Source organism: Triturus cristatus, chromosome 1_2 (genome assembly GCF_964204655.1).
Source record: "Triturus cristatus chromosome 1_2, aTriCri1.1, whole genome shotgun sequence".
NCBI lineage: Eukaryota > Metazoa > Chordata > Amphibia > Caudata > Salamandridae > Triturus > Triturus cristatus.
The window spans coordinates 76,312,840-76,339,330 of NC_140580.1; the positions used below are offsets into that span (position 1 = coordinate 76,312,840).

Here is a 26,491-nt window from a genome sequence, read left to right on the forward strand (position 1 = left end):
GATCAACACCAGTGCATCGCCTTGTCTGCGCTCCACATCCTCATCACTGGCAGGATCCTCGATGCCGATGAAACCCAGACTTAGGTACTTTCGCTAAGGGGGCCAAACCGGGTCCCGATAGCCAGCCAGCGCTCCATCGCGGTCAGACTGCTCTTTATTACTGTTTGAGTGCTCCATAAATACTTTACACATTGCCTCTAAGTTAAGTCTGACTGCTTGTCTGCCAAACTACTCAGGGATAAGCACAGGTTAATTTAGTGACTTATTTTGTGGTTCACCCTGCAAGGGATTGTGGCTGTTGCTAGACCAAGGCTCACATCCCAGTCAACCAACAACCCTATTTCTCACACTGCTGGCCTCCAGGATGAAGTCGTCAAAGCCGTGTATACATGTTATCAGTTTGTAGTTTTTTTTTCATTTTTTCTGTTTTCCAACAGATATCAAAAAACAATTCTAATTAAAAAAGTTAAAACGTTTCATTTGTCATGTCTGTTTCTTAATGTTAATAAAGCTTTATAGTCTTCTGTAGAGCGCCACAGCACCTATTTAAAACTCGCTCTAACATTATACATCCAGGCCAGAGGCGAGGGTGTGAATTAAGTAATGTGGTCTTTAATGGTTGGTATAGCCCACTGTGGCAGGTTGAAAGGCTATTGAAATATTCTGCCCAGAAAGGTAACAATGTTCTACTGAAAAACAAAGACCACCTGGTCTTGTACTACGGAATGGACAGAATGTCTCTGTGTGTGCCACAGTGCGTCTTTAAACAGGTGTACTAGGTGCAAACAGGGATAGTGCTCTGAATTATAAATAAACACACTGCCCTGGCAGCTCTGCATCAGTGAAAGATGGACCAGTTGTTTGCAGCAGCTAGTCCTGGCTGTCATTCTTTGTGCAGGCGTTGACAGTCTGCACTTCAATGGAACAAGAGAGATTCCACTGCAGGTATATGCAGTCCACTGGATCCTCTTCTCCCCTAGAAGGGTACACCTCCTCGTTATAGCTCACAGTCAGTGCACCTACTGACAGACTATTTGCATTTACAACCATAACCATAATAGGGACGGATGCAGAGACAGTGTTTTTCTCACTAGCACAGGGCCACAGCGCCATACTAATGAGGGAACCAATGGAACATATCTCCGGCGCTGTATGTGGACCAGAGCTATCTGTAATAAAAACAAGTGTCAGGATTCAACAAGCCAAGTATAGATGTCTCTAGTAGGAATATTTTGGAGTTGAGTTGCCTCACACACTGCTCCAAACCATATTCACTTTGCAGAATAGACATTTTCCCCAGACCCCACTTTAAATCCCATGCTTGCCTAGGCTGCTGGATCACGAGTTTTCAAAAGGTTGAGTTATGAAGCAACGGTGAGTTGCTTCAGTTTCAGTGTAGGTTATCCTATCTCACCCAATCCAAGAAGTTCAAGCTCTGGAGCGGATAGGATAGTATATAATTTTCAGTAGTTTTCAGGCCTACTTTCAGACTTCAGTTTGCATCTTTTCACAGACTACTGAACATACTTTTCTCAGACTTGTTTCTACTTGTTCAGATGTAGCAGTTGTACACCTTACTGGCACTGAGTGGATGAGTAAGGGGCAAAGTGACTGTTCACTCCACTTTGTAAAGCGGAATCTAACCTCTTCAGTATTCCTAGCAGCAGTCCACTTTTCACGTTCTTGGTCGGCTGTGTTTCCAAGGGGTTCCCTGTGGTTCAGAGTAATTTTCAGGATATAAAAGAGGGAAGTGAAGATGTGTCTAGATACAATGTTTTCACCTGCTTGACACTCAGCCTCCAATCATGTTAACACTATACAACACACAGTTTTCCATCTTCAGTACCTCTGCTGATCTGCTCTGTTTTTTATTATTAGGTTTCGGGCAACTATGCTTGGAAGCAGAGGCGAGCAACTTTAGTTTCATTATGGAATCTCTATTCTAACATACTGCAGACATCTTATAAACCACAAACGCTTAAAGCTCCCAAGCAGCAGACCACTTTTCGTGCTCTTTCCAAAAGGTGTTTCCAAGGTGTTCCCACATGGATTCAGTTCCAATTTCTGTCTTAGGACATAAGCCAGGAACGTAAAGATGCCTCTAAGCAGAATATTTTGCAACTGCTTGAAACCCAGCTCCAAACCATACATAATATGTGCTTTCCCACCTTCAACCCTGTGCTGATCTGTTTTGTTTGCTTATGAGATTTCAGATCCCTATGTTTCGAAGCAAGGGTGAGAGACTTAATTTTTAGAGTGGATTCCTTTCTCTCACTTACACAAGAACTTAGAGCTCTACAGCTGTCCACACATTAAATAATTTTGAACGGTTTTCAGGCCTAATTTCAGATGTCAGTTTGCATGTTTTCAGGAGTCCCCTACATGTGTCACTGCAGTGGTAGCAGCCATGGGGCCGGTGGGATGGACCCTCACCCCTCGGAACCTTGCGTCTTGATCAGTGGTGAGGCCGTTCTTGATACATAGGACTATCCACCTTGACAAAGTCCTTTTCTTCACATACTATTCCACAGCTTTCCCATGCTAAAGTGCACTTTCTACATCTTTAGATGTCCAACTTGAATAGCACCGCCTTTTTCAGGGCACGACTACAGGGGGCTTGAGGTTTCTTATAAATTCCAACAAAGTTCCGTACTTTACAATATCCAGCTCCAATTTGTTGAATGTAATGTTTTGCTTTGATGTAAATTAGCCCTGAATCCTGACCTTCCCCTCCACTGGTGAAAATTAGAGGTTTTTCTCCTGGTAGTCAGCTTCTTGATTGATTAGGTCCCCCAAATTTAGAAGTATTTTTGTTGTGTTTGGCTTTCTCCTGCCTTTGACGCCTGTTATGTTGATAATGGTATATCTATTTAAAGAGTTCACTTTATCCTCGGGAACTTTCTAACTCTACCTACCCCTTGGAGTATGCAGAATCGGCTGCATTGAGACCACTATAATATTGGGTGCGCATTTAGGTTACCAGTGAACTGCATCCCTATAGAGAGTAGCTTGCAGAGATTCTAAGATTGCAATTATCAGCAAAAATAAAATGACTGGGATGTGTAAAAAAAAAAAAATAAAGCTTGGTTTGATCTTGGCCTGACAAATTTTTGGGAAGAGCCTTTTTCTATTCAAGCTAATGCCGCCCCTAAGGTAAAGAGGCGATTCTATGAGGAAGTTGCTGCCTGCAATGAGCAAACAAATCCTATGGGTAGCCTCACTAGATGCTTTTTATGACACAAATTTTAATAGCAAATCCCAAAGAATTTTTGACTAAATCCGTCCGGCAGATGCCCATACATTGTTTCTATAGTTTAGTACGGGACCTTTTTCTGTCGCAGCCATACTTCATCTTGGGAGGTTGCTAGACCCGGGATCCGACACTGCTTCTCATGCCTTTCTGTCGAAGAAACAAAGAAACATTTGTTGTTCTTCTGTCCTTTGCATGCCAAAGCTAGTAGTAGGTGGATTGTTACCCTTTGCTGGTCCCTGATTTTGACGGAAAGAAGGCAAGTTTTTGTACGCAGCCTGCTAAGCAGGCACAAGTTACTAACCAACTTGATGAAATTATGTATTATGGGTCCTGTGTCTGATGCACAGTATATTTTAAGGACTTTTTTTATTGCTGTAAATATGAGAATATTAGGGGGTTGAATTATTTACTACTGAATCGGTTTTGTTCTATAAAGTCTTTTATGATGCTTTGATAATGAAATTATAATTTCCATCAATCAATAAACTTAGGTTAGAGAGAGTAGTGCTTGCCCTGTACCATTTATATGTCATGCATTCCAGAATTGAGAACTCAATGACCCAACCAGTGAGAGTTCTATCTGGAGACAGTTGGTGTTTGTGACTGAGGACGAATAATCTTATAAACACCTCAATCCATGTGTGCCTAGTTTTTATGGCCACTTACACGGGCGAAGAGCAATGGGAGATTTACCTCATCATGGCTACAGGCCGTCAAGCAAGCTCACATGGTAAGATGCTGGATAAATCAGTGTAGATAATCTTTTGAAGATCTTCCAAGGTGTAGTGAAACAGGCAAAATTGTCAGAGGAGACTGCACTTGGTAGCAGTCAAGAAGTTCAGACAGTTTTGTGTTTTTGGTCTGAACTGTGCATTTGACTCTGGGTCAAGTTTGTGTGGAGAAGGGGAACACACCTTAGTACTGAAAGGAAACTTGCACTTTAGAGCCACTGTTCAAGACCATAGGGACAGTATGTGCTGGAAAACCCACGGCACTGGGTGATGATGAAACTCAAGGGCTGAATACATTTCAAATCGTTATCAAGAATTTGGATGACCATTTTCTACACAGATTGGGTATATTACCTTGGTAGGCGTGTACAGAAGGATGAAGAAACTGTTACTGCCTTAAATAAAAGTAGCAGCAACTTGCACATTTGGAGCTTTGGGCGAGGACAGGATTCGTGAACAGTTTGAGCTCCGCTGTAAATCGGATGAACGAAGACAGAATCTGTGTCTTAAAGACGAACCACTGCTATATTGCCGTGCTAAACATGTAGAACATCTGTTATGTGGATGTGAGGGTGGGTGAGGTGAAAGGAGGTAGTAAAACACACAAGGTGCCTCAAGGGTTTAAAGGTAATTGTTTCTGATGTGGTATGCCTGAGCACATGCATAATAACAAAGAGTGCCCAGCTGTGAGAACTATGTGTAATTGTTGTGGACCTAGGGGACACTAAATTGAGTACTGCAAAAGTGGAAACAAGGCTAAGGAGAGTGTTAGATAAATAAACAAATGGATAGTGTTTGTTGCAAGTTGGCATTAAGATGCTGGGCAACCCTACTGACAATGCCTTGATGGAGTGCGTGGAGTTTTGAAGCCATGTTTGATTTGTGATCACAAATTAATATCATTTCGCAAGCGTTATATAAGAAGTTATTTGAAAAACATTTTATGTTGAAGAGAATGGGCACCAATCCAGAGGGGTATATCAGCCTATTGGTAAAATGATTGATTATTTTGAGGCTGAAATAGAATAAAACGGGAGGTTGTTGTTTGGAAAAGTATATGTTGCCGTCAAAGGTGATAGTGTTCTTAGGCGGCCTCAACAGAGAGTCGGGTATTTACCGTCACCTGAATGTGAACCATCAAGCATGCGTGAGTCAGGAGACAGATGGTTGCTTGGATTTTATTATAGTTTACTGTGATGTGTGTAGCTCCAAATTAGGCTGTTTAAAATGGGACAATCATTGGATAAAGTTGAAGGAGGAGTAATTCCTGTTGTCGCAAAGGTGAGGAGAATGCCTTTACATGTACAGGAAGATGTAAAAAGAAAATAGTTGGATAAACTTTGTGAACAAGGACTCGTACTTTGAGGCAACAGAGTGGTTGACACCAGTGGTTGTGTGGTACACACGCCGCTCGGTGAGATACGGCTTTGCATTGAATACAAGAGTCTTAATAATATTGCTTACAAATTTTCAATTCCTAACTTGGCAGAGATGTTGTCCTCTGTGGCTGATGCAACATGTTTCACCAAACTAGACCTGGCATCAGCCTATTACAAGGCTAAATTACTTGAAAGCTTGGAAGAGTTCACTGCATTTATTACACATATAGGCTCATATACGTTTGCAACCACACCTTTTGGACTTGCGCCTGCAGTGTTCGTATTTCAGAAAGTGATGGTAAACATGATCACTGATTTAAATTGCACAAAGTGTTTTGAAGATGCCATCTAGATTTATGGGGGATCATAGGTCGAATACACTGAAAAAGTCCACAAAGTCTTAAGGAGGTTAGACCAGTCAGGATTGACTCACGTATGAGAAATGTAAATTTGGTAGTGAGGAAATTTCGTATTTGAGACACACTATCTTAAAGGAAGGAGTTAAGGCCAGGAAAGAATTTGCAATCTGGAGGCTCCAGTACGCAAAGAAGAAATAGTTTCTTTACTAAGAATGATTGAGTTTTATAGTAGAATTATTCCTAACATCTTAGCTAAGTTGCTGAGAGGTTTGATCAAGAAGGGTTCTGAGTTTGTGCGGAGTGATGAATACATGATGGAATTTGAAGAACTTTAACGAGAGGTAGCAAGAGCACTTAATCTTCCGCAGTTTATTCCTGAAAAGGAAACTGTTGTAATCACAGATGCTAGTAGTAAGGCTTAGATGCTACGCTACTACAGGAGATTGGGGAAGAGAGTGTATCATCATTTAGAATGATATAAGATGCACAGTATAACTACTCTGTTATAGAGAAAGAGACTTTTGCCATCAGTTGGGCAATCAAAAGATTTGTGTTTTCTTTAGGCAATTGTGTTCACTTTGAAAATGGATCATAATCCACTTATAGAAAATCCTTTTTTTTAAAGGTATTAATTCTATTTCTCCAAGTATACACTTTCAATGTTGATTATATCCCAGGAGCTGCCAATGGTGAGCCTGAGTGCTATTCTAGATTAGTCAAGATGCATGCACAAGAAGGAGTAATGGGAAATTATGATGGAAAAATATGGAATGAAGAGAGTGTTTGTTTTATCACTCTTAAAGTGTACATAGAAGAAGAGTGGGATGGAGGCATTAATCAAGATATGCTTCTTACAAAAATGTATTGAGTGTTTGAGGAGTGGCTGGCCTGAGAAGAGATTGCTACATCAGGAGCTGCACACATATTTTGAAGTGAAAGATGAGTTGTCATTGTGCAATGATTTGTTGTTTAGGAGCAAAATATTAGTTGTTCCTGGGTGCCAAAAACAATGAACGTTTGTGTGACGACTACAGGTGACCTGGGCAGGATGTGAAGTGGAAATGGGGATTTGTCAATATGCGTAGGTTAAAATAGTGATAAAATGCAGTGATAAAGTGCAGGCCACTCGGGCTCCACTCATGCTATGCAGAGCGGCGGCAAATGGGCCTTGGGAGGAAATCACAATAGACATTATTGGGACATTGGACACCATATTTACGGGTAGCAATAGATCTATTTTCAGGCCACAAACTTAATGTGCCAGAGACACTTCTTCCAGGCCTGTGATAGAGTTTTTGCAAGGCCTATTTCACCATGAAGATTTTACTTGTTCTATTCTGGCGGACAATGGTGCACAATTGTGCGTGAAGGAAGTTGAACCCTTTCTGAGACTGAATGACAAAAGAACAATGAATGATGGATGGTAGGAAGTGTTATTTTGACTACAGAAAACGTGTGGAAGACTGATGTTAATGTGGGTGATACGCCAATAGGGAGGAACGCCAATACATATATCGATCATATTTTGATTTCCAGTAATACTGACTATTCGAACCTATGGGTTAATGAGCAAGCGTTAAGTTATCACAATAGCATATCTATCTCGCTATTGTCCTGGGGAAACAAACATATAGTGGAAACCGACTGCATTAATAATATCGAAGCCTTGAGATCAAACGGCATGAGAATCAAATGGGCTGGGATTGACCCGCAGAAAATGCATAAGGAGGTGGTAAGGAAATGTAGTATGGAGATAGATTACTGTCTTAGAGAAGAAGTTAATCTTAATACCCTTTTTACTAGCTTTCTCAGGATAAGTGAAATAATAGAAGGCTTATTTACCAAAAGAAGCAGCGGGAAAAAGATAGCAAGCATAGGTTGGTTTGACAAAAATTGTACTCGGGCTCTACACGGAGACTCCTTATGGCCACCACTACCACTGCAAATAAGCCTAGATGAGGTAAATGAGGGCCTAATAAATAGCAAAGGAGGTAAAGCCCCTGGCCCGGATGGGGTTCCGGTGGACTTATACAAAACTGAAATAAAACCTCTGGGCACCGATTTTAGCGAGATTTTTTAATGCGACTGCAGAAGGACAGCTACCGACATCATGGGGCCAATCTTTAATTATCCCCCTTTTTAAAAAAGGATCTAAATCTGAGGCATGCAATTACCGTCCCATTTCCCTATTAGATTCGTCGATCAAAATAATGAGTAGAATCATGTTAAAAAGGTTGGAAGCATGGGCTAAAGAGAATGCAATTTTATTAAAGCCACAGTACAGTTTTAGAAAAGGCCTGGGGACTCGGGAGCAGTGTGTCAACCTTGACCTTCTTATTAATAAATATACAACTGTCAGGAAGGGCAACCTGTTCCTCTGTTTCGCGGATCTGAGTAGTGCCTTTGATCTTGTAGGTCACACTATTTTGTGGCAAATTTTACTTGATCTAGGTGCACCTAAGGAAATTGTACATTTTTTAGCAAGACTATATTCGATGTTGTCATGCAAAGTTCGCTATGGACCGTCTGGCGAATGCACCCCTTTTTTTAAGGTTGCGAGAGGCATCCGTCAGGGTTGTGTTTTGGCGCCTTTTTTATTTTCATTATTTATTAATCAAGTCGACTATTAATCAAGTCGACTCTACCCTAAGTGAGATTTCATCGGATGCCCCCCTTATAGATGGGAGGGCAGTTCCAATTTTGCTATATGCGGATGACGCTGTTCTGTTATCCCGCACACAGATTGGTTTGCAGCGTCTTATTGACAAGTTCGTAAAATTTATAGAGAGTAGGAAACTTGTGATCAACAAATCTAAGACCTTTGTGATGACTTGTGGAAGGAAAGTTAAGTCAGCTAGTACCTTCTACATAGAAAAGGCCAAGATGCAATCTGTCCAAACGTTTTGTTACCTTGGAATAACATTTGCAGGGGATGGGAAGTGGATAAACGAACAAGATAATGTGAGCCTCAAGATGAGTAGGAATACTAATAGTATTTTTAGATTTTCAGCTAAACTGGGGGACAGAAGAATAAAAGAAATGATGGCCATTTATAATGCAAGGTGTGTTTCATCTGCATTATATGGAGCAGGAGTGTGGGGCCATCAATGTGCCAAAACGCTCCAGCATGATGAAAATAAGTTTCTCAAACGTTTACTGTGTGTTCCCCCCTCAGTATCAACAATACTAATTCATGAGGAAGTAGGAATCGAATATATTTCGGATCTGGCTGCATTACGCCCTTTGACACTCTGGCGTTCCATTTGGTCCAAAACTGAAACTTTATTCACACAAACTATTATTAAAGACTGCTTGAGGCTTGATCATTTTTTGCGTATACCATGGCTAAAATATATTTATTACTGGTATAACCTTTTATTTGAATGCAATATTTTTTCGGACCCTGAGTTTGCAGCATCAATCCCAAGGAAAGAGTTAAAAACAAGGTTTCTATTATATAAAAGGGAAGCTAGAGAGAGGTTGTTTAGGAATTTACCAACCTCTGTTTTTTATTATGACTTAAACCTAAATAAAGGTTTCCAGGCATATTTAACTATAGTGACACGCAATTCCCATCGTTTCGTTCTGACACGCCTTAGGTTGGGAATTTTTCACCATCTAGTGTCATTTCCGCACATGAAAACTAGATCCAACTCCATATGCCCATGTGATAATACCTCTAGACAAAGTTGTTGCCATTTTTTAATGTTTTGTAAATTTTATCACTTTTATAGGAAATTTTACTTGAAACCCATTTTTTTTAAATATAATGTGCGCTCCACTAAAATGGCAATGAAGTTTTTATCATCTTTAGGAGATGCAGAAATTTGTTTTTATGTTGCATCTTATATATTGAACTGTATTGCTGTGAGGAAATCAATTATTCTTTCTGTGTAACATACAATTCTTTATTGCTCAATTTGCACATATTTTCCAAAACGAAGCCGGTATATGCACTTTATTAATGTTACGCGACACTTTTGCAAAAATTGCACATAATATATCATTTAGAATTTTAGAATAATTTTTAGTATTGATATTGCTGGAACATATGTATAAGTACTGTAGAAGGTTGTATTATACATTATATGTTTTTCACTGATTTTATTTTATAATTTTGTGAAGGCATGTTTGTTGTTCCGCTTATATGGTTGTGTTTAACAAACCGAATAAAGCTTTGAACTGAACTGAAAAACTAAGTGTGACTAGGTTGTTGAAAGATCTGAAAGATTTATTGCAGTGGGGCAACTGACGTGGGATTAGATTGCAAATACAATTTACACATGGCACTAGGAGTTTGCAATCTGCTCTGATCTGACAGTGCCACTATGCCAATCCAAACTCTTTAGTGCTTGTGCTGCAATGGGCCATTCACCAACTGGGTATGAGGGATAACTTCGGGATCCAGGTGTATCTTCAAAGAATGAATCCTATTGGAAACTGTCTTGTGCCTCCATTAGGTGGAGGGGAGGATGGAGGTATAACTATTTATATTCCCTTGAGTTTGAAAGCGGGAATTCAGATACACAGTGCATTCAAAGAGAAAGAAAGGAGCTCTTTTCAAACGTACTTCATGAGAATAGGCCTTAGGTTCATACTTAAACAGAGTACTTATCGCCTTAAAATGCTCTGTCTCACTATAGGTTCAAGGTCATTCAATAGTAAGTAAGTAAGTAACATTTTTAGAAAGCGCGTGAATGCCAAGGCGTATTAGTGCTAACAACGCTATCACTGACCGAGTAAAGGAGGAGACTTACTTGACACTAGAGACAAAGAGTCAGGTCTTCAAGGATTTTCTGAAACACAGCCTATTTGTTTGAGACCTCAATGAGAAAGTCATGGAATTCCACAGCTTACAAGACAGATGGAAGAAACTTCTGCCACTCAAATTTGCCTTCTTTACCTTGCACATAGCCACCAACCCGGCGGTAGATGATCTTAAATCACGTCGAGGGACATGCCACCTAAGGGAATTCAGGAAAACAGAAGGTCCAGATCCATGCAGATCCTTATGTACAATGCATAAGGCCTTACACTTTACCCTATCCTGGACAGGCAACCAGTGTAGGTCCCTAATGCGCTTTGATATAGAACTGAATTTTGACATTTTTAAGAGTAAGCGGGCTGCCGCATTTTGCAAGAACTGAAGCTTTGACTGCAAACGCTTCTGTGTTCCCAAATAGAGAGCATTACAATAGTCTATCTTCTACAGAACCAAGGCAACTATTACCATTTTATAGAAATCTAATGGAATGAATGGAAACATCTTTTTTAGTATCTTCATAAGATAAAAACATGAAGATGTACTAAGATTGATATCCACTGAGAAACAAAGTTAGTCGTTAAGCACGCGCCAAGATTTTTCATTTTTCGAACTGGAGATGGACATGGATCTGAATCGGCCAGCCACCAAGAATCATTCCAAAAAGAGGTGTCGTTTCCGAAGAGTATCACCTCGGTTTTCAACATGTCAGAGATAAACGCTTCAGAATGTTAAACGCTTAACTAATACACATTCTATGGTATGGAAATCCTCAGAAGTGGCAGACAAAGTACACTACATTGTTCCGATTACAAAGATTAATGGGAACTGGCAACTTCATTTAGATAAAAACAAAATGGATACTACAAACAAGGTAGAATTAAGCTAGAAAAGCTTGATTTATGGCGTACTCTAAGGCCCTAAGACTGACAACAGTTAATATTGAAACAATAGAACTAAAAGGGTGGAAGGGTATAAGTTGTGCTGCGTTGTGTAGAGTACAAGTAATCACGTAGGAATGCTGAAGGATATAGATAGCGGCCACCCGCGTTACCAGCTGAGTAGGCAGAGGGCCCACACATATAGTGAAATAAAATGTTAATATCCTGAGCAAAGGGAGTCCATAATAATCAGCAAAGTCCACGCAAATGTATCTACACAGAATTCTTCTTCTGTTCTTTATTTTCATTCACAAGTATTCAACAGGAATTCGACTCCTAGCCAACACGTGTTTAGTCTACGTGGAATTATCCACGGCTTCTTCAGGGCAATCTTAGTAGGCAAATGATATATATCGTATAGTAATTTATGTAAGATGGGGCAGAAACCCAAAACAAATCCAGTATCGTGTGAAACAGTCCACATTATAATCTCATATAAAAAGTCAATCCTCAGAGTAATATGTACAGCAGTTCTGTGAATATTCATAACACTTCCAGTCAAGTTTCATACGTGGTCCAAGCAAAACAGCAATATTCCAAGCGGAGTGTACTCCTGGCAATATCTTGGCACCTCAAGAAAATAAAGAACAGAAGAAGAATTCTGTGGAGATAAACTTGTGGACTTTGCAAGTTAATATTGAAAGCATGTAAATATGCAGGACTCTTAGTGAGACACTGGAGACCAACCCATAACCACAACTCCAACATGGCAAGAGAAGTGTGATTGGGATATCCAAATTCCAACTTCTCGCTCACGCAGCTCATGACATCACAAACGCTCACACACACTCACCCATCCTTGACGAGACACTGTTTCACCAAAAATCTACCACTCAGCACTCAGAAACTACATCCACCAACCTGCAAATAAATGCATCATTAGCATGCCTTTCCCAGCAAGGGTCACTGGACTGCCCAATCAAAATATCCTTTAAAAATCCCTTGAAATCTGATCCCCACCAAATGGAGGACTAATGATGAGGGGGCAGTTTCATCTGTATTGACCTATACAAAAATAACTTCATCATCAGTACCAAAGGGCATGAGGCTTACGGAAACCTTTGGCAAACCTTGAAATACAGAGCTGTGAGCGTACCAATAATCTCTCTAGATGAACATTCACAGTTATGGAAGAGATAACAGTTTCTGTGATACAAACGGCAATTCAGTCTATCATACAACATATGGACTGGGAAAATTGACAAGTTACAATCTTAAGTCGTTGATGGTGCCCACTATGTAGAAAAATCAGCTTTAGGAGAAAAAAAAACAGATTGCTTACCACTTCTTACCACACTGCACCCTTTGAAGATCCCTTGGGCAGTATTTTGCAAACAGGCGTCGAATACAATCCTAAAATACACAGCAAAGGCAAGTCACTTAAGGTGTGTCTTAGCAGGCAGGACCTCTCAGAAGATGCTCTCAAGAAATAAGGTCTGTGCTCTCTGAAAGAAAACTTATGGTCAATGACATTAGTCTGGGAGCTGTTTGTAACCCCCAGCAAACACTGGCTGCATTCTACAAGATGAGAGGGATTGATCTACCAAGCACTGATCCACCAAGCGATTAATGCAGGGCAAATCAGTTCTCTGTGACAGTATTAGCCCCAAAAACCACATCCAATGGTACCTCCGGAAACTGGAGGTAAAGGTCAAAGCGTGATGTCTGTGTACAGGAATTGACAGCAGGAGAAAAGCCAACAACTATGCTGAGTTCACCTTTCAAATCACGCTCTCAATGCACCCTTGTAGGAAAACCCGAGCTGAATCTCAGCACACCTTCTGTTCACTATTCCACTCTTTTTTTCCATTTTTTCTTTTCTTTTAGATCTGGCTTTACAATATACAAATGTATGGGGGCTTTCAGATAGCCCTCTTCACCGATTGGTCTGTTATTGTCATTTATCTTTTTCTTCTGCCCACTATAACATACAGCATGGGGCAATGGGTCATTGGAGAACTTCATTATGAGTGACAGCATGCTGCGGGTTCACATGGAGAACATCCACTCACAAAGTAGTTTCCCTAAGTGCCACTACTATAGCAATGTGTGTTTGCTTTTAGTCAACGTATTTTGTAGATTGATAACAGATTCTTCAAATAGTTAACGCTGTGTGGAAACCATGACAAAACAAAACAAGCATTAACAAATCCAAAATGCTGGTAGGCCACTCAGGTCTATTGGTGTTGCCAATGCTTGTCTCATGGGCTCCTATGACTCTCTGCTATTTACACGGCACCCATTCTTAAAAATATGGCACCTGCAAGGTCTATAATGGACAATGCTATTAAATCCCCCGAGAGAGGAGGCAGCACATGTAACATGTTCAGTTATCTGCAAGAGAGGGTCAAGCTCTAGAGAAAATTCTATGTTAGTCCACGGAGGCTCAGATTATGCTTCTCTTAACTTCACTGACATTCACAGCAGCCAATAAACTTTAAATTTGCATAATCCTGGAAGGACAACCCCCTCCATTGAATGCACCAATCACTTATGAGTCCCATACATAATAGTCCATGCATGACCTTCCTCTTCCTCTTTCTTTGCTGCTGCAGCAGCAAGATAAGTACCTTTTCGTTTCTCTGTCTTGGGGAAAAGCCGATGCGAGTGAAATTACCGATCGGCTCTTCCCGCATCAGCTTCAAGCAGACTTGCCTTGCATATGGCCGTGTCTGAACTGGGGTGGTGGAGTGAGCTAAAGAATGATGATGGATTAAACCCAGATCAGTTGACTGGGAGTGCTTGCAATGTTCAACACTCCGTCCATCACCCCCTTTGGTTTTGCTTTGGTCGCCCTAAGTTGGCAGGGTATGCCCAGACGTGGGTCCCTTGCTCACTTTGCCACTGGATTCAAGCTAGCCTGGCTGATGATGGCTGATTAGCCAGAAACCGGTCCCAGGATGCTTGTTTCCGGTCCAGGGAAGACATGGCTTGGCAGTTCGGCATGGACTGATCCCATGAGGCACAGGGTCAGACTGATTTGCATATGGCCCTGTCATAACTGGGGTGGTGGAGTGAGCTAAAGAATGATGATGGATTAAACCCAGATCAGTTGACTGGGGGTGAGTGCTTGCAATGTTCAACACTCCGTCCATCATCCCCTTTGGTTTTGTTCTGGATAAGGCTCAGGCGAACATCAAAAAAGTATTCCACTCTGGCCGTTTTAACAGGGCCGGACGCTCCAGGAGTCAAGCGACCGGCTGAGGATTTAATCAGACCTCACAAGGCTTCGAGCAGCGTGGCAGAGGTGGTGCCCAACGTTCAAAATTCTATCCTACTCGCAATCGCGGTGACAGAGGGAGACAACACAGAGGTTACAGAGGACAGAACAACTCCTCCGGAGACACCTCTTATTCAGGTAAGCTTAATGCAAAACGGGGACACCAAGGTGGGAGGTCGGATTGCTTTGTTCCACCATATGTGGGACTTTATCACACAAGACACGTGGATCCTTCAGACGGTAAGAGATTTTCAGATAGAATTCTATGCCTCACCCCATCAGGTTCATTTTCCTCCACCCCTACATTTTTCCTATGCAGAGATGTCTTTCATAGACGACGAGGTTCACTCACTGTTAGAAAAAGGGGCAATCGTGCAAACAGTTCCTCATCTGCTGGGTTTTGTAAGTACAATTTTTCTAGTGCCCAAAAAAGACAAAGGTTTCAGACTAGTGCTCAATCTGAGGGAATTCAATTCCTGGGTAGTGCATTGGAATTTCAAAATGGAAGGCATACATTTATTAGGAGACATCCTGTTGGAAAAGAATTGGATAATGCGCCTGGATTTGAAGGACGCGTACCTGGCAGTGCCCATTTTTCCTCCTCACCGAAGATTTCTGCAAGTGGAGAGACCAGTGGTTCCAGTTTTCAGCCATGCCATTTGGTCTCTCATCCGCCCCTTTGTGTTTCACCAAGTTACTAAAACCCGTGGTTCAGTATCTGTGGGAACGAGGGGTGAAACTTATAATTTACTTGGACGATATTCTGGTTATGGCTCAGAATATGGACACGGTTCTTCTTCATCTGAACTGGACGGTCCAACTCTTACAAGAGTTGGGATTCGTCATCAACGCACAGAAGTCCATTCTGATTCCAAGGCAGTCAATGGAATTCCTGGGGTTTCAGGTAGACCCGATCACGGCTCAACTATTATTACCATTGAGAAAGAGAGTGGCTATCGAGAAGAAGTTGAGGAGAGCGCTTGCCTCTCCGACTATATCCTTGAGGACGCTGGCCCAATTGGTGGGGCTTCTGGCCGCATCAATTCAGGCTATATTCCCAGGGCCCTTACATTACAGGGCGCTTCAACGTTTGAAGATTCTGCATTTACGCATGGATGCATGGAATGGCAAGGCCATTTTCGCAGCCAGTCCGGAAATAGTCATAGAATCAAGTGCCAGCAGATGGGGCTGGGGAGCCAGATGCAGCTCGGTGGACACTGGGGGACGGTGGTCCCAGGAGGAACCGAAACTCCATATCAACCTTCTGGAGCTTCTTGCAGGCTCGTTTGCGATTCAGACACTCTCACCGCAACGGGCGAGTTGCTGTAGTCTACTGCGCATGGACAATGTGTCAGCAGTACGATACATCAATTGTCTGGGGGGCAAGAGGTCTCGCCTTCTGGTAGAGATAGCCAAAGACTTTTGGCATTATTGCCTGGACCATCATATAGCTGTAACGGCGGAATACATCCCGGGCTCTTCCAATGTGGTAGCGGATTGGAACTCTCGGTTTCTGCGGGATGCCAGCGAGTGGAGACTGCATCCCAGAATATTCAGGCAACTAAACAACAAGTGAGGTCCATGTTCAATGGATCTTTTTGCGTCCAGACTCGGCGCACAACTACCTCAGTTTTACAGCTGGCGACCAGATCCTCTGGAGATCAGCTCGGACGCATTCCATCAGTCATAGACGACGGGCATTCTATATGCCGTCCCACCTTTCGCCATAATTCCGAGGGTATTGGCACAGGTCCGTCGACAGAAGGCAGAGGTGATACTAATCTCACCATGTTTGAAAGCCCAAGCGTGGTTTCCGGTGGCTCTAACCTTATCATGTGCGCTTCCAGTGCAGCTACGGTCGTTTCCAAAGATTCTGGAGGGCCCTCTGGGTTTACCTCATCCGTTGGTAATGCAAGGCCAACTGTCACTCATGGCGTGGAGACTTTCAGACGACGATGACAAGTGCCTGGAGTTTCACAAGAGGCTCTGTTTTTCCTATCGCTATCTGGGGCACCCGCTACGCACAAACGATATGAATCAGCTTGGCGTAGATGGGATAGTTGGTGTTCTGAACGGCAAGGAGATCCCTTGGGATCCGGTATTCATCTGATAATTAATCTTTCAGAACTGTCGAATTCAGGCATGGCGTATCGAACAATTAACAATTTTCGTTCAGCAATTTCAGCAGAACATCCACACGTGGATGGTAAGCCGGTGGGGGAACATCCCCTGGTCTGTAAAGTGGTGCGGGGCATCCGTTTGGTTAACCCTCCGAAACCCAAGTATTCCTCTTTGTGGGACGATAATGTAGTGTTACGTTTCCTTAAGACTTGGCCAGCTAATGAGGGATTATCGCTTAAGCAATTGTCGGCAAAACTTACGGTGTTATTATGTTTGGCATCCTGCAGACGGGTCTCGGATGTGCAAGCTTTGGATATAGCAGGTAGAGTATTTACTCCTTTGGGAGTCTCTTTCACGATTTCAAGGAGGCCAAAGACACATTCCAGATGTATTTCATACCCTTCCTTTCCTCATCATAGCAAGTTATGTGTGGTACAATGTTTAAAATGTTATGAGGATTGTACTAGAGAGTTCAGAAGTGATGTTGCAGGGCAATTGTTGATTTCATTACAGAGACCTTTCCGCCCAGTCACTGCATCGACTTTAGCCAGGTGGGTTACTTGGTTATTAAAGCTGGCAGATGTTGATACTGCAATTTTCGGAGCACATTCTGTTAAAGGAGCAATGGCTTCCAAGGCCTTTTATACTGGCTCTCGCTTACAAGATATTATGACTGCAGCGGACTGGTCCTCTGATTCAACGTTTAAGACATTTTATCATAAACCTATTGTGGATGTGGCCTTGACGGTGGTGGAACAACTTTAAACTAGCATAATCTGAGCCTCCGTGGACTGACATAGAATAAAAAAAATTCGAGCTGACGCAACAAGAATTTTCAATTCTATTAAGGACACGGAAGCAAGGAATATCCCACCCAAATAATATGATGATGAGGTACTATGGATAGATGGGTCATTGCAAGATTGATGAAGCTTCATGTACTGTCAATTTATGATGATTTGGTTTTTCTTCCCACCCGTTTTGATATTGAAAGTATAAAGGTTATGACTATTGAATAACATGATTAGTATGAAAGATTTATAGATCATGAATGGCGCATTACGACTACTATTCTCTTTGCAGGATATCAAGGCAAGCAAACCTGAACGATCAGGATGGAATTCAATTGAAGTCTCGTGAAGAATCTATGGTTAAGGTTCGAATCACAGTTGAAGGCGTGGTCGGCACCGTTCCAGTTCAACAGTCGAGTTTCAGGCTGAAGTTAAAGGTTTTTCGCAAAGTAAGAGGACGAGGAAGGTCATGCATGGACTATTATGTATGGGACTCATAAGTGATTGGTGCATACAATGGAAGGGGTTGTTCTTTCGGGATTATGCAAATTTAAAGTTTATTGGCTGCTGTGAATGTCTGTAAAGTTAAGAGAAGCATAATCCTCGCCTCCGTGTCCTTAATAGAATTGAAAATTCTTGTCCCGTCAGCTAGAATTTTTTTTATTCGGGTGAAGCCCTTCACTACAAAAAGATGAAGTGAGTAACTACAGGACAATCGGCCTAACGTCAGTGGTAAAAATAACCTGAATCACTTTAAACTTAAAGAATCTGTGATTTAGTTATTTGGGTCACCAATCCAACCAGATTTATTTTTTTTTGTGTGAGAAAAGGTTTGCACGGGGACAGTTTCAAAAATATCACTAAAACAGATACACTTATAGATACAATTAGTTTCAAAGACAATAGATAATTATGATCAATTGCTTTCGAAAGATTAAAACATTTGGCATAAACTATTACTTCTTTATTACTAAAGTGTGGAGTGTTCATAAACGAAATATTAACCAGTAGAACCTTGTAGTTTCCAGAGAAGGTCAAACACTGGGTCACCTCACTTTTACCACAGCAAGCCCAACACGTTTTGTTTGGTAAGCATACCCACATTGTACTATGGGGAAGATGTACAACCAATTTTTGTGGTCGCAAACGGGAATTTGGCCCGTTTGCGACCGCAAAATAGGTCAGTCCCATGTACAAACCATATTTTACAAATCGCTAACCTATTTGCGTTTTGCAAAATATGATTTGCGACTCGCTATTAGGAAGGGGCGTGCCAAGGGTGTCCTTTCCCAATACCGAGTCTCACACCTATATATGATTGTTTTGCAACCGCATCTGTGGTTGCAAAACACTCGCAGTTTACCACCCTTTTTAAAAGGGTGGTAAGCCACACGCAAACGGGAAGGGGTTCCCAGGGGACCCATTCCCCTTTGTGAATGGGTGCGAACGAAAATATTTTCTTTTTTAAATGCATCCCGTTTTCCTTTAAGGAAAATGGGCTGTATTTAAAAAAACTGCTTTATTCAAAAAGCTGTCCCAGACATGGTGGTCTGCGGACCCCAGCAGGTCACCATCCATGTGAGTGCTGGCCATTCCCAATGGGATCACAAATTGCATACAAACTGCGACCCCATTGGGAATGTACAACAGTGTCTGAGACACTGTTGTACATTTCATTAGGCGAGTCGCAAATTGCCAATCGCAGTTTGACGTAATTTCCGACTCGCTAAATGCAAGCGTCGTACATCTAGCCCTATAACTACTATTTGCGATTCATCCTACTTTTTTTCTTGAATGCCTAAATGCAAACATTACATAGAGTAAGTCATTAGCATCGCCCAGAGCCTTCACGAATGCTTCAAGGACATACACTCGTTGATGCAGGAGAATGATATATAAATGACGAAAAAACTAGAAGGCTGGAGTCATGGTTCAAACGTAATCACCAGAATGCTTTGGCCAGCATTTCGGACCAAATTTTTCTGCATCAGATATTTACCGCGAGCAAGAGAGGGAAAAACACAAAATTCGGAACCATGTCGGAAGATAAAAAACAGAAAACGGTCTCAAAGAGAGAAAGCAGGTACCTGCTAGATTGAGATAAAGGGACAGGGAGTGTCTGGTAGTGGATTAAAGAGGCTTATACGTTTTGGTGCTGGAAAGCCACAAGGGAGGATACCTTCCAAGGCTTTATCTGCACTTTATTAATTCTTTTCTAGAGCATAACTTCTACATAGTGTTGTGGTGCTGAGAAGGATAAAAACCGACATGACAACTCAAAATTAAGCATCAGATGAGAACTAAAAGCGTTTGAGTTTTTTAAGCACTCATAGGTTTATGCAGTTCTCAAAGCTAGAGGAACATTGTTACCCAACCTCAGATGTCCGAAAGCTTGAGCATCAGAGACAATTTTATGAAAACAAGAAATCGTGAAAAGAGGCTGGCCGAAGAAGAACTGTCACTTGTGTCAGAGGACATTTCTAATCAATAAACAATGACTACTTAGTGACATGCATGTAACCAACTTGCTGCACACTACAAAACTGTGTTTTCATTAAATTGGCCAAATATGGCCCTGACTCCATTTAGAAATGTAAACTGTGATTATGTTTCCCCCTCCACACTGAGCAAACTGTGCACAGAAATATAATAAGACGCCATGCGTTGTGTGATTCTGCCATCTCTCTTGAATCGGATACTGTTCTTGTTGAGCTCCGGAGGAAGCCTTCCTCTAACTGTTCAAGGTTCTTCCTGCTCAATGCTCACTCATTTCATAACTCTGACACTGTTATATGTGTAACTAGATTTGTACTGTCACATCCAATGACATTAGGGAAACAGGGACTAATTACTATTCATTTAGGGGGTGGTATTGCTGCATTTTAATCCATAATATGAGTTGCTGCGCCTATGTATCATTCTGCTCATCTCATACTGACTATGATTTTTAATGTATGTTATGCTATTAAAAAGGGCTAATTTTGGAAGTGAGCCCGGGCTGCGCTCCTAATACTTTGTCACCATACTCTTATATCTCATGCTGTATTTGATTCAGCTTTATCCTAATTCTCTATGAATGACTAATGTCGTTTTGCCTTCTGTAATAATCTTAAATTTGTAACACACATTTATGGTTTCTAATTTATACCTGAACCAAGAAGGCTTATTTATCTGGCTATGTTATTTGATTTATTGATAATCTTAACCTATTTACGTGCACATCTTCTCATATTCTCGAGGACAACACTGCCCACAGGACTAGGCACTTTATCGACAGATTATCAGATAAGATAGTGTCAGTGCTTCAGCCCACATGCTCACCCCTTGAATTTCCTGGTCACACACCCGAAGAGTCCAAAATCATGTGTGTACATACTGCAGCAGAAGGATGTCAAATCAGAGTCCATGCCTGAGGGTATTGTTATAGGGAAAAGATGGCAGAGACTGGAATAATATGGGTGTAGGAACATCATATCAAATCATATCCATGTGAAACAACTATGGAGTGGAAGGCGCTCAGGCCCCCTAGGGTAGCAAAATAGACAGTGGAGTTGGTACATTGGGTGGGTTATGAGCGGGCGGGTTATGAGAGTGCAGTATTGTATAGCGATATGAGGAAAGGAAGAGGATCAATTGAAATAGTTGGTGCATGGTATTATTTAATAGATTCCCTTAAAGATTTAGATTAGAATGATGATTCTGGGGAACAAAATGGGTAAATATGTAATTTGCTAAATAAATATTGGTTGAATACACACTGTAATGGGGTCTGGACTTGAGAGAAGGTGGTGGTAGTGGGGGTAAGCTGTTTAATATTGTTATGCATGTCTTATTAAAAATGCTAATAGAAAATGTGTTTACAAAAAAAATGTATTGGTAAACAGGAGTCCTGGCCTAAATATACACATAACTGGACCTCTTCCAATTCTCCTATGGCTACGTACTATATCATTTAGGTCACACGCTCATGTTTGTTTAGAATCAAGCATAGAACAGTAAGCAAAGTTTGCAAATCATTTACTCTATAATTTCTCATTATAAACAGTCCGTTGTTGTTTGGCGAACAGACTGGCTGGTGATTACTCTTTCAGAAAAAGGAGGTTCTGTTTATGTATGACATTTCTCTAAAGTCACGTTCTCCAGTTTCCTCGCCAGCCAATTAGAGAGGAACCCTACACCTTACTGACAGAGTATCAAGGCTAGCCACAATCAGATCAAATCAGAACATACATGGATCTGCTTTCTTTGCTAAAAGTTCTGCCGTTGTTTTGTTCACATTGATGAGACTGGGCCTGTGGAATGGTGAGCAGGCGACATATTCCCCTGCATTCTGAAAGACGCGGAAAATACGTATATGGGTCCCAACTGCCCCACAACCCTATTCCTTGCAAGTGATGGCCTAAAAGAAACACCTTCCTTATAGAAGTTACATGAAAAATAAAAACGACTTTGTCAGTTTGATCTTTTGGCCATCTGCTAAAGGACAATTATAACTTCGATTGCGGTCAATGTGGGTAGAACCAGAAAATATGAGCTGGTGACATGTTTTCCTTTAGTTCTAGATTAGTTTTTCAAATGAATAGAACGCTAGCACCTGCATAATATCCACAGGGGTATTGGGAGGAGAGGTCAGAGGTTAATGTGCAATTGGCGGGTATAGCCCTTTAACTTTTATCTGCATGTCTGACAAGACACTCAGAAGATAAGTTGGTCACCTTCCCCTTTTAAAATGAATATAAAAAATACAAAGTGAGCGTCAACGAGATACACAGTCTAGACAATTGGTAGGAGGCCACCTGCCACCTATGGATAGATTCGATACTGTGTTTGTAATATGAAAACATACAATCTACATGTATTCTCACGATCACACGATTGGTCACTGCCAACACATTAGACCCCAAACCAGTATTTGAGTAGAAGAAACGCACTGGGTGGGCAGTGGGAGGAGTTAGCGGCACAGGCCAGAGAGAGCTGGAAGGAACACTGCAGGTGGAGAAGGCTAGGTACAGATTGGACCGTGCCGCCATTATGGCGGTCAGACTGTCCCCGGCAAGGGGGGGGGAGGCAGCATCAGCAAATGACGCAGCGCTCCCTCCTCACCCCCCACATTATCCAATAGGTGAGGCGACCTCGGGTGAGCCGGAAACACTTTGTGCTTCCGGCTCAAAAGACGTTTAGCCTGCGCACAGGCTGACCAGTCTGATACGGTCAGCATGGTGGCGCCCTCCTTAAAAGGGGCTGTGGGGAGCAGAAAAGTCTCTTGTTCCCCACAGGAACATACACCGGGCCGGCGGCGGGCCCGTAATCGCTTTTCTTTTTTGTCTTTGCAGGTTTACATGGAAGAATGCGGTGGAGGAAGGTCCAGGCATCTCTCCTGTTGTTGCAGGTCCGGCGGAGGATTTGGAGGAGCACTGCTGGTTCCAGTCGACCGTTTACGGCGTGGTTGGCGTGCCACTGGGTCCCAGAGCCAGCGGAGCTACAAGAACAGGACTGCTGGCTGCCCCCCCCCCCCCCTTTTTGGAAGTGCGGTAAGCGGTTACAGGCGGTGGGGGGAATAAAGTGTTGACCGGTCGCGGCACGGGGGATACTGCCGCTTGGCGTTGTGCAGCGAGGGAGCGGCGAATTGCGCTTAGGGGGTCTGAAGCGCTAACAGAGATAATTGACTTTGGGAGCGTTTATCATACGGCGTTAGAGCGGAATGCTTTTATTTTAACCAGGGAGGGGGAACCAATCTAAGCGGCGAGTGAACCTTACAGTCGTGCGCGCGCTATATAAAAATGATGAGGCGCTGTGGCCGAGTTGGTTAAAGCGACTGTCTAGTAAACAGGAGATCATCATTTCAAATACCAGCAGTGCCTTTATGATTTCATGCATATTCCCTAGATACTGAAGATAACTATTGTCTGAAAAATATAAATTATCTGCATATTTTCTTGGCTCTCTGTACTTGTGACATGAGGTTTTTTGGAATGGTATTGCGCACGTTTAATCAGAGGCACTGTGTAGTGGTTTACCTGCCTCGCGCTCTGGCAGCGCGAGGCGGACATTCCGCGTCTCGCGCTTCCAGCGATGACGTAGTGATTTTGACAGTTGGGAACTACAGTTGTATGGTGATTATGTCAACTGTCATTCATTCGTGCCCGTGGGAGTTGACGAATAAAGACGTGTTGTTTCACGCTTCAGTCTCCGTCACATCATTACAAATTGGCGACGAGTTCGACTCCCACAGAACCCACAGTGGACCCAGGTCTATGTTACCTGAAGAACTAGACGCTCCTCGCATTCCACACGTGATGCCGGTGTACATTCACTGCCACAGCCATACGCGAGCGTCTGTCTCCTGCTGAACGATCCGGACAGTCTGAGGTGAGGAAACTTGTGACGACAGGCGCGTTGTCTTCGCTGTTCGTCCCTCCCTCTCTGCCTGCTGCTGACACGATCTTCCCCGCCCAGCTCTTAAAGGGGCAGCGTCGTATTTCTCACCTTTCTGCTCAGCTGTATGAGGTTTAACGGCGAACATTGCTTGTGCTTAGGAAATCAGTCAGGAAGTGGTCTAGGCAGTATCTACAAGACGAAGAGAGTGGGCACGAACATAACACATTATTCTTTTCGCTGTCTCTTTGGTTGGACTATAGAGGCTGTTTTAAACGTTGTGGCTCAAGGGAAAAAGAATACTAGCCTGGATTTAAGTTTATACACCCTTGGTTCTGCCACTGTTCACAACATAGATATTTACATCTCCTCTTTCGTACTTTGGAGGAAAACATTACATAATGCAGTCTATTCTTCCTCCACCTCCGTTTCTAGACACACCAGGCGAACCACCTGTGCCTTGGAGAAAGTGGTTTGATGCATTTGAAAATTACCTGGGTGCAATAGGAGCACATAGGTTCAGGCCAGAAAGGAAAAAGTTTTTGCTACTTCATTCTCTGGGGTTTGAAGGGAGAGAAACCCTTAAACATTTACCTGATGTAGAGGGCGATGAAGAGGAGGATACCGATGAATATAAAGACACAGTAAAGAAATTAAAAGTCAGATTTGATAAGCAACCTAGTGTGGTTGTGTCCAGGCATAAATTCTTTAAAAGAGTACAGAAAGCCGAGGAAGATGTAGACACATACATTACTGCTTTGAGGAGGTTGGTGGCAGAATGTGAATTTGAGAACTTCAGTGAACAATTGATTCGTGACCAGTTCATAGGAAAATGTCTTGACAAAACCATAAGACAGAAACTATTATCCTTGGAAAATCCCTCCCTGGATGAATCTATTCGCATAGCGAAAAGTATTGAAACGTCACAATCTTCAATAAAGGAACTGGAAAGTAAAAGTGTAGAAGTTGTTACCCCTGTCCGTTGTAAAAAGTATGAGAGGAAAAGAGAGTATCAGCCAAATAATTTTTTCAAAAGGACTGATATCTGTTACAGATGTGGATATCCCTCCCATGTGAAAAGTGGTAGACCGTGTCCTGCGAGAAATGCTACCTGTCGCAAATGTGGGAAATTGGGACATTTTGACAAAGTATGCCAAAGCCAAAAATATAAGAAAGAACAGGTAGCATGTGCCATGGATGCAAGTAGCAGTGACAGCGATGACACACTTTGCGAACTCAAAGACATGGTGGTAGTTGTCAGCGAAGGGAACATAAGGAGCGGTAACCCTGATGACTGCATTGATCCCTATGCCATCATTGGAGTAGGTGAAGAAAGTGTGAGACTGCTTATAGACTCTGGTGCAAGGATCACAATGATCAGTGAATCTTTGTTCAGGAAAAAATGGGGTAACAGAACTCTGCAACCGCCTGACCGTGAACCTGTATCCTATGAAGGGAGAAGTATAGAACTGTTGGGGTACTTTGAGGACATCTTGATCTTCAAGAACAGACACATTTATGGGAAAGTTTATGTAGCTGTCAATGGGTTAGACATATTGGGATGGTTCCACCAAGGTTTATTCAGTATGATGCTGTGCCCTGGAGCAAAAGAACAGATTCAGGTGGTTCGGGACCAAACACATGTGGAGGAACTACTTAATAAATATCCCAGAGTATTTTCAGGCGAATTGGGAAAAATCAAAGGATTCAAACACAAGATTAAGATAAGGAGTGATGCGGAACAGGTAAAACACAAAATAAGGAGTATCCCTTTCAGCATCAGAGAAGACTTGGAAAAAGAACTTTTGTCCATGCAAAAAAGAGGGGTTATTGAACCCATAGAATCGTCTGATTGGTCTTCAGCTTTGGTCGTGGCAAGGAAGAAAAATAATGACCTCAGAATCTGCATTGATTTGCGCAACCTAAACAAGGTCATCTGGGTGGATTCGCATCCTCTACCGAATATATCAGAAATGCTGGGTGTAGTCGAAGGTGCCAAGGTCTTCACCAAACTAGATCTGGCCTCAGCATATCACCAAATCGAACTGGACAAGGATTCGCGCCACTTCACTGCGTTAAATTCTCCTGCAGGTCTGTTCCAATTTTGTCGAATGCCCTTTGGGTTGGCCTCTGCAGCCTCTGTCTTTCAGAGAGTTATGGTCAATTTACTGAAGGGGATAAAAAACGTGGCCATATTCCAAGATGACATTCTGCTGTTTGCAAAAGACCAACAAGAACACGACATAGTGCTGAATAAGATCTTATCCATATTCCAGGAACATGGGGTAGTCCTAAAAAGGGACAAGTGTGAATTCGCAAAAGACAAAATGGATTATTTGGGTCATACGATATCAAGTGAAGGAGTCACGCCCAAACCGAGTTTGGTTCAAGCCATCGTTGATGCCTCTGCTCCCAAAGACAAAGCAGGAGTCAAATCTTTGTTAGGTCTCACAGAATTTTATGCCCGCTTTATTCAAGACTATGCTACTAAGATTCGCCCCATTTCCAAGCTGCTCCAAGACAGAAGTGAATTTGACTGGGATGATGAATGCAAGACTG

The 26,491-nt window shown here is 42.3% G+C and overlaps 1 protein-coding gene across 1 annotated transcript in view; it reads right to left on the reverse strand.

Annotated features, from left to right (window-relative positions):
* The window catches only part of LOC146866833 (uncharacterized), a 409,043-nt gene that overhangs the window by 141,320 nt on the left and 241,232 nt on the right, over positions 1-26,491 (reverse strand). Inside the window, exon 6 of the mRNA XM_085617773.1 lies at positions 12,708-12,778. Coding sequence (XP_085473899.1) covers positions 12,708-12,778 — 71 coding nt within the window. The remainder of the gene's footprint in view (positions 1-12,707; positions 12,779-26,491) is intronic.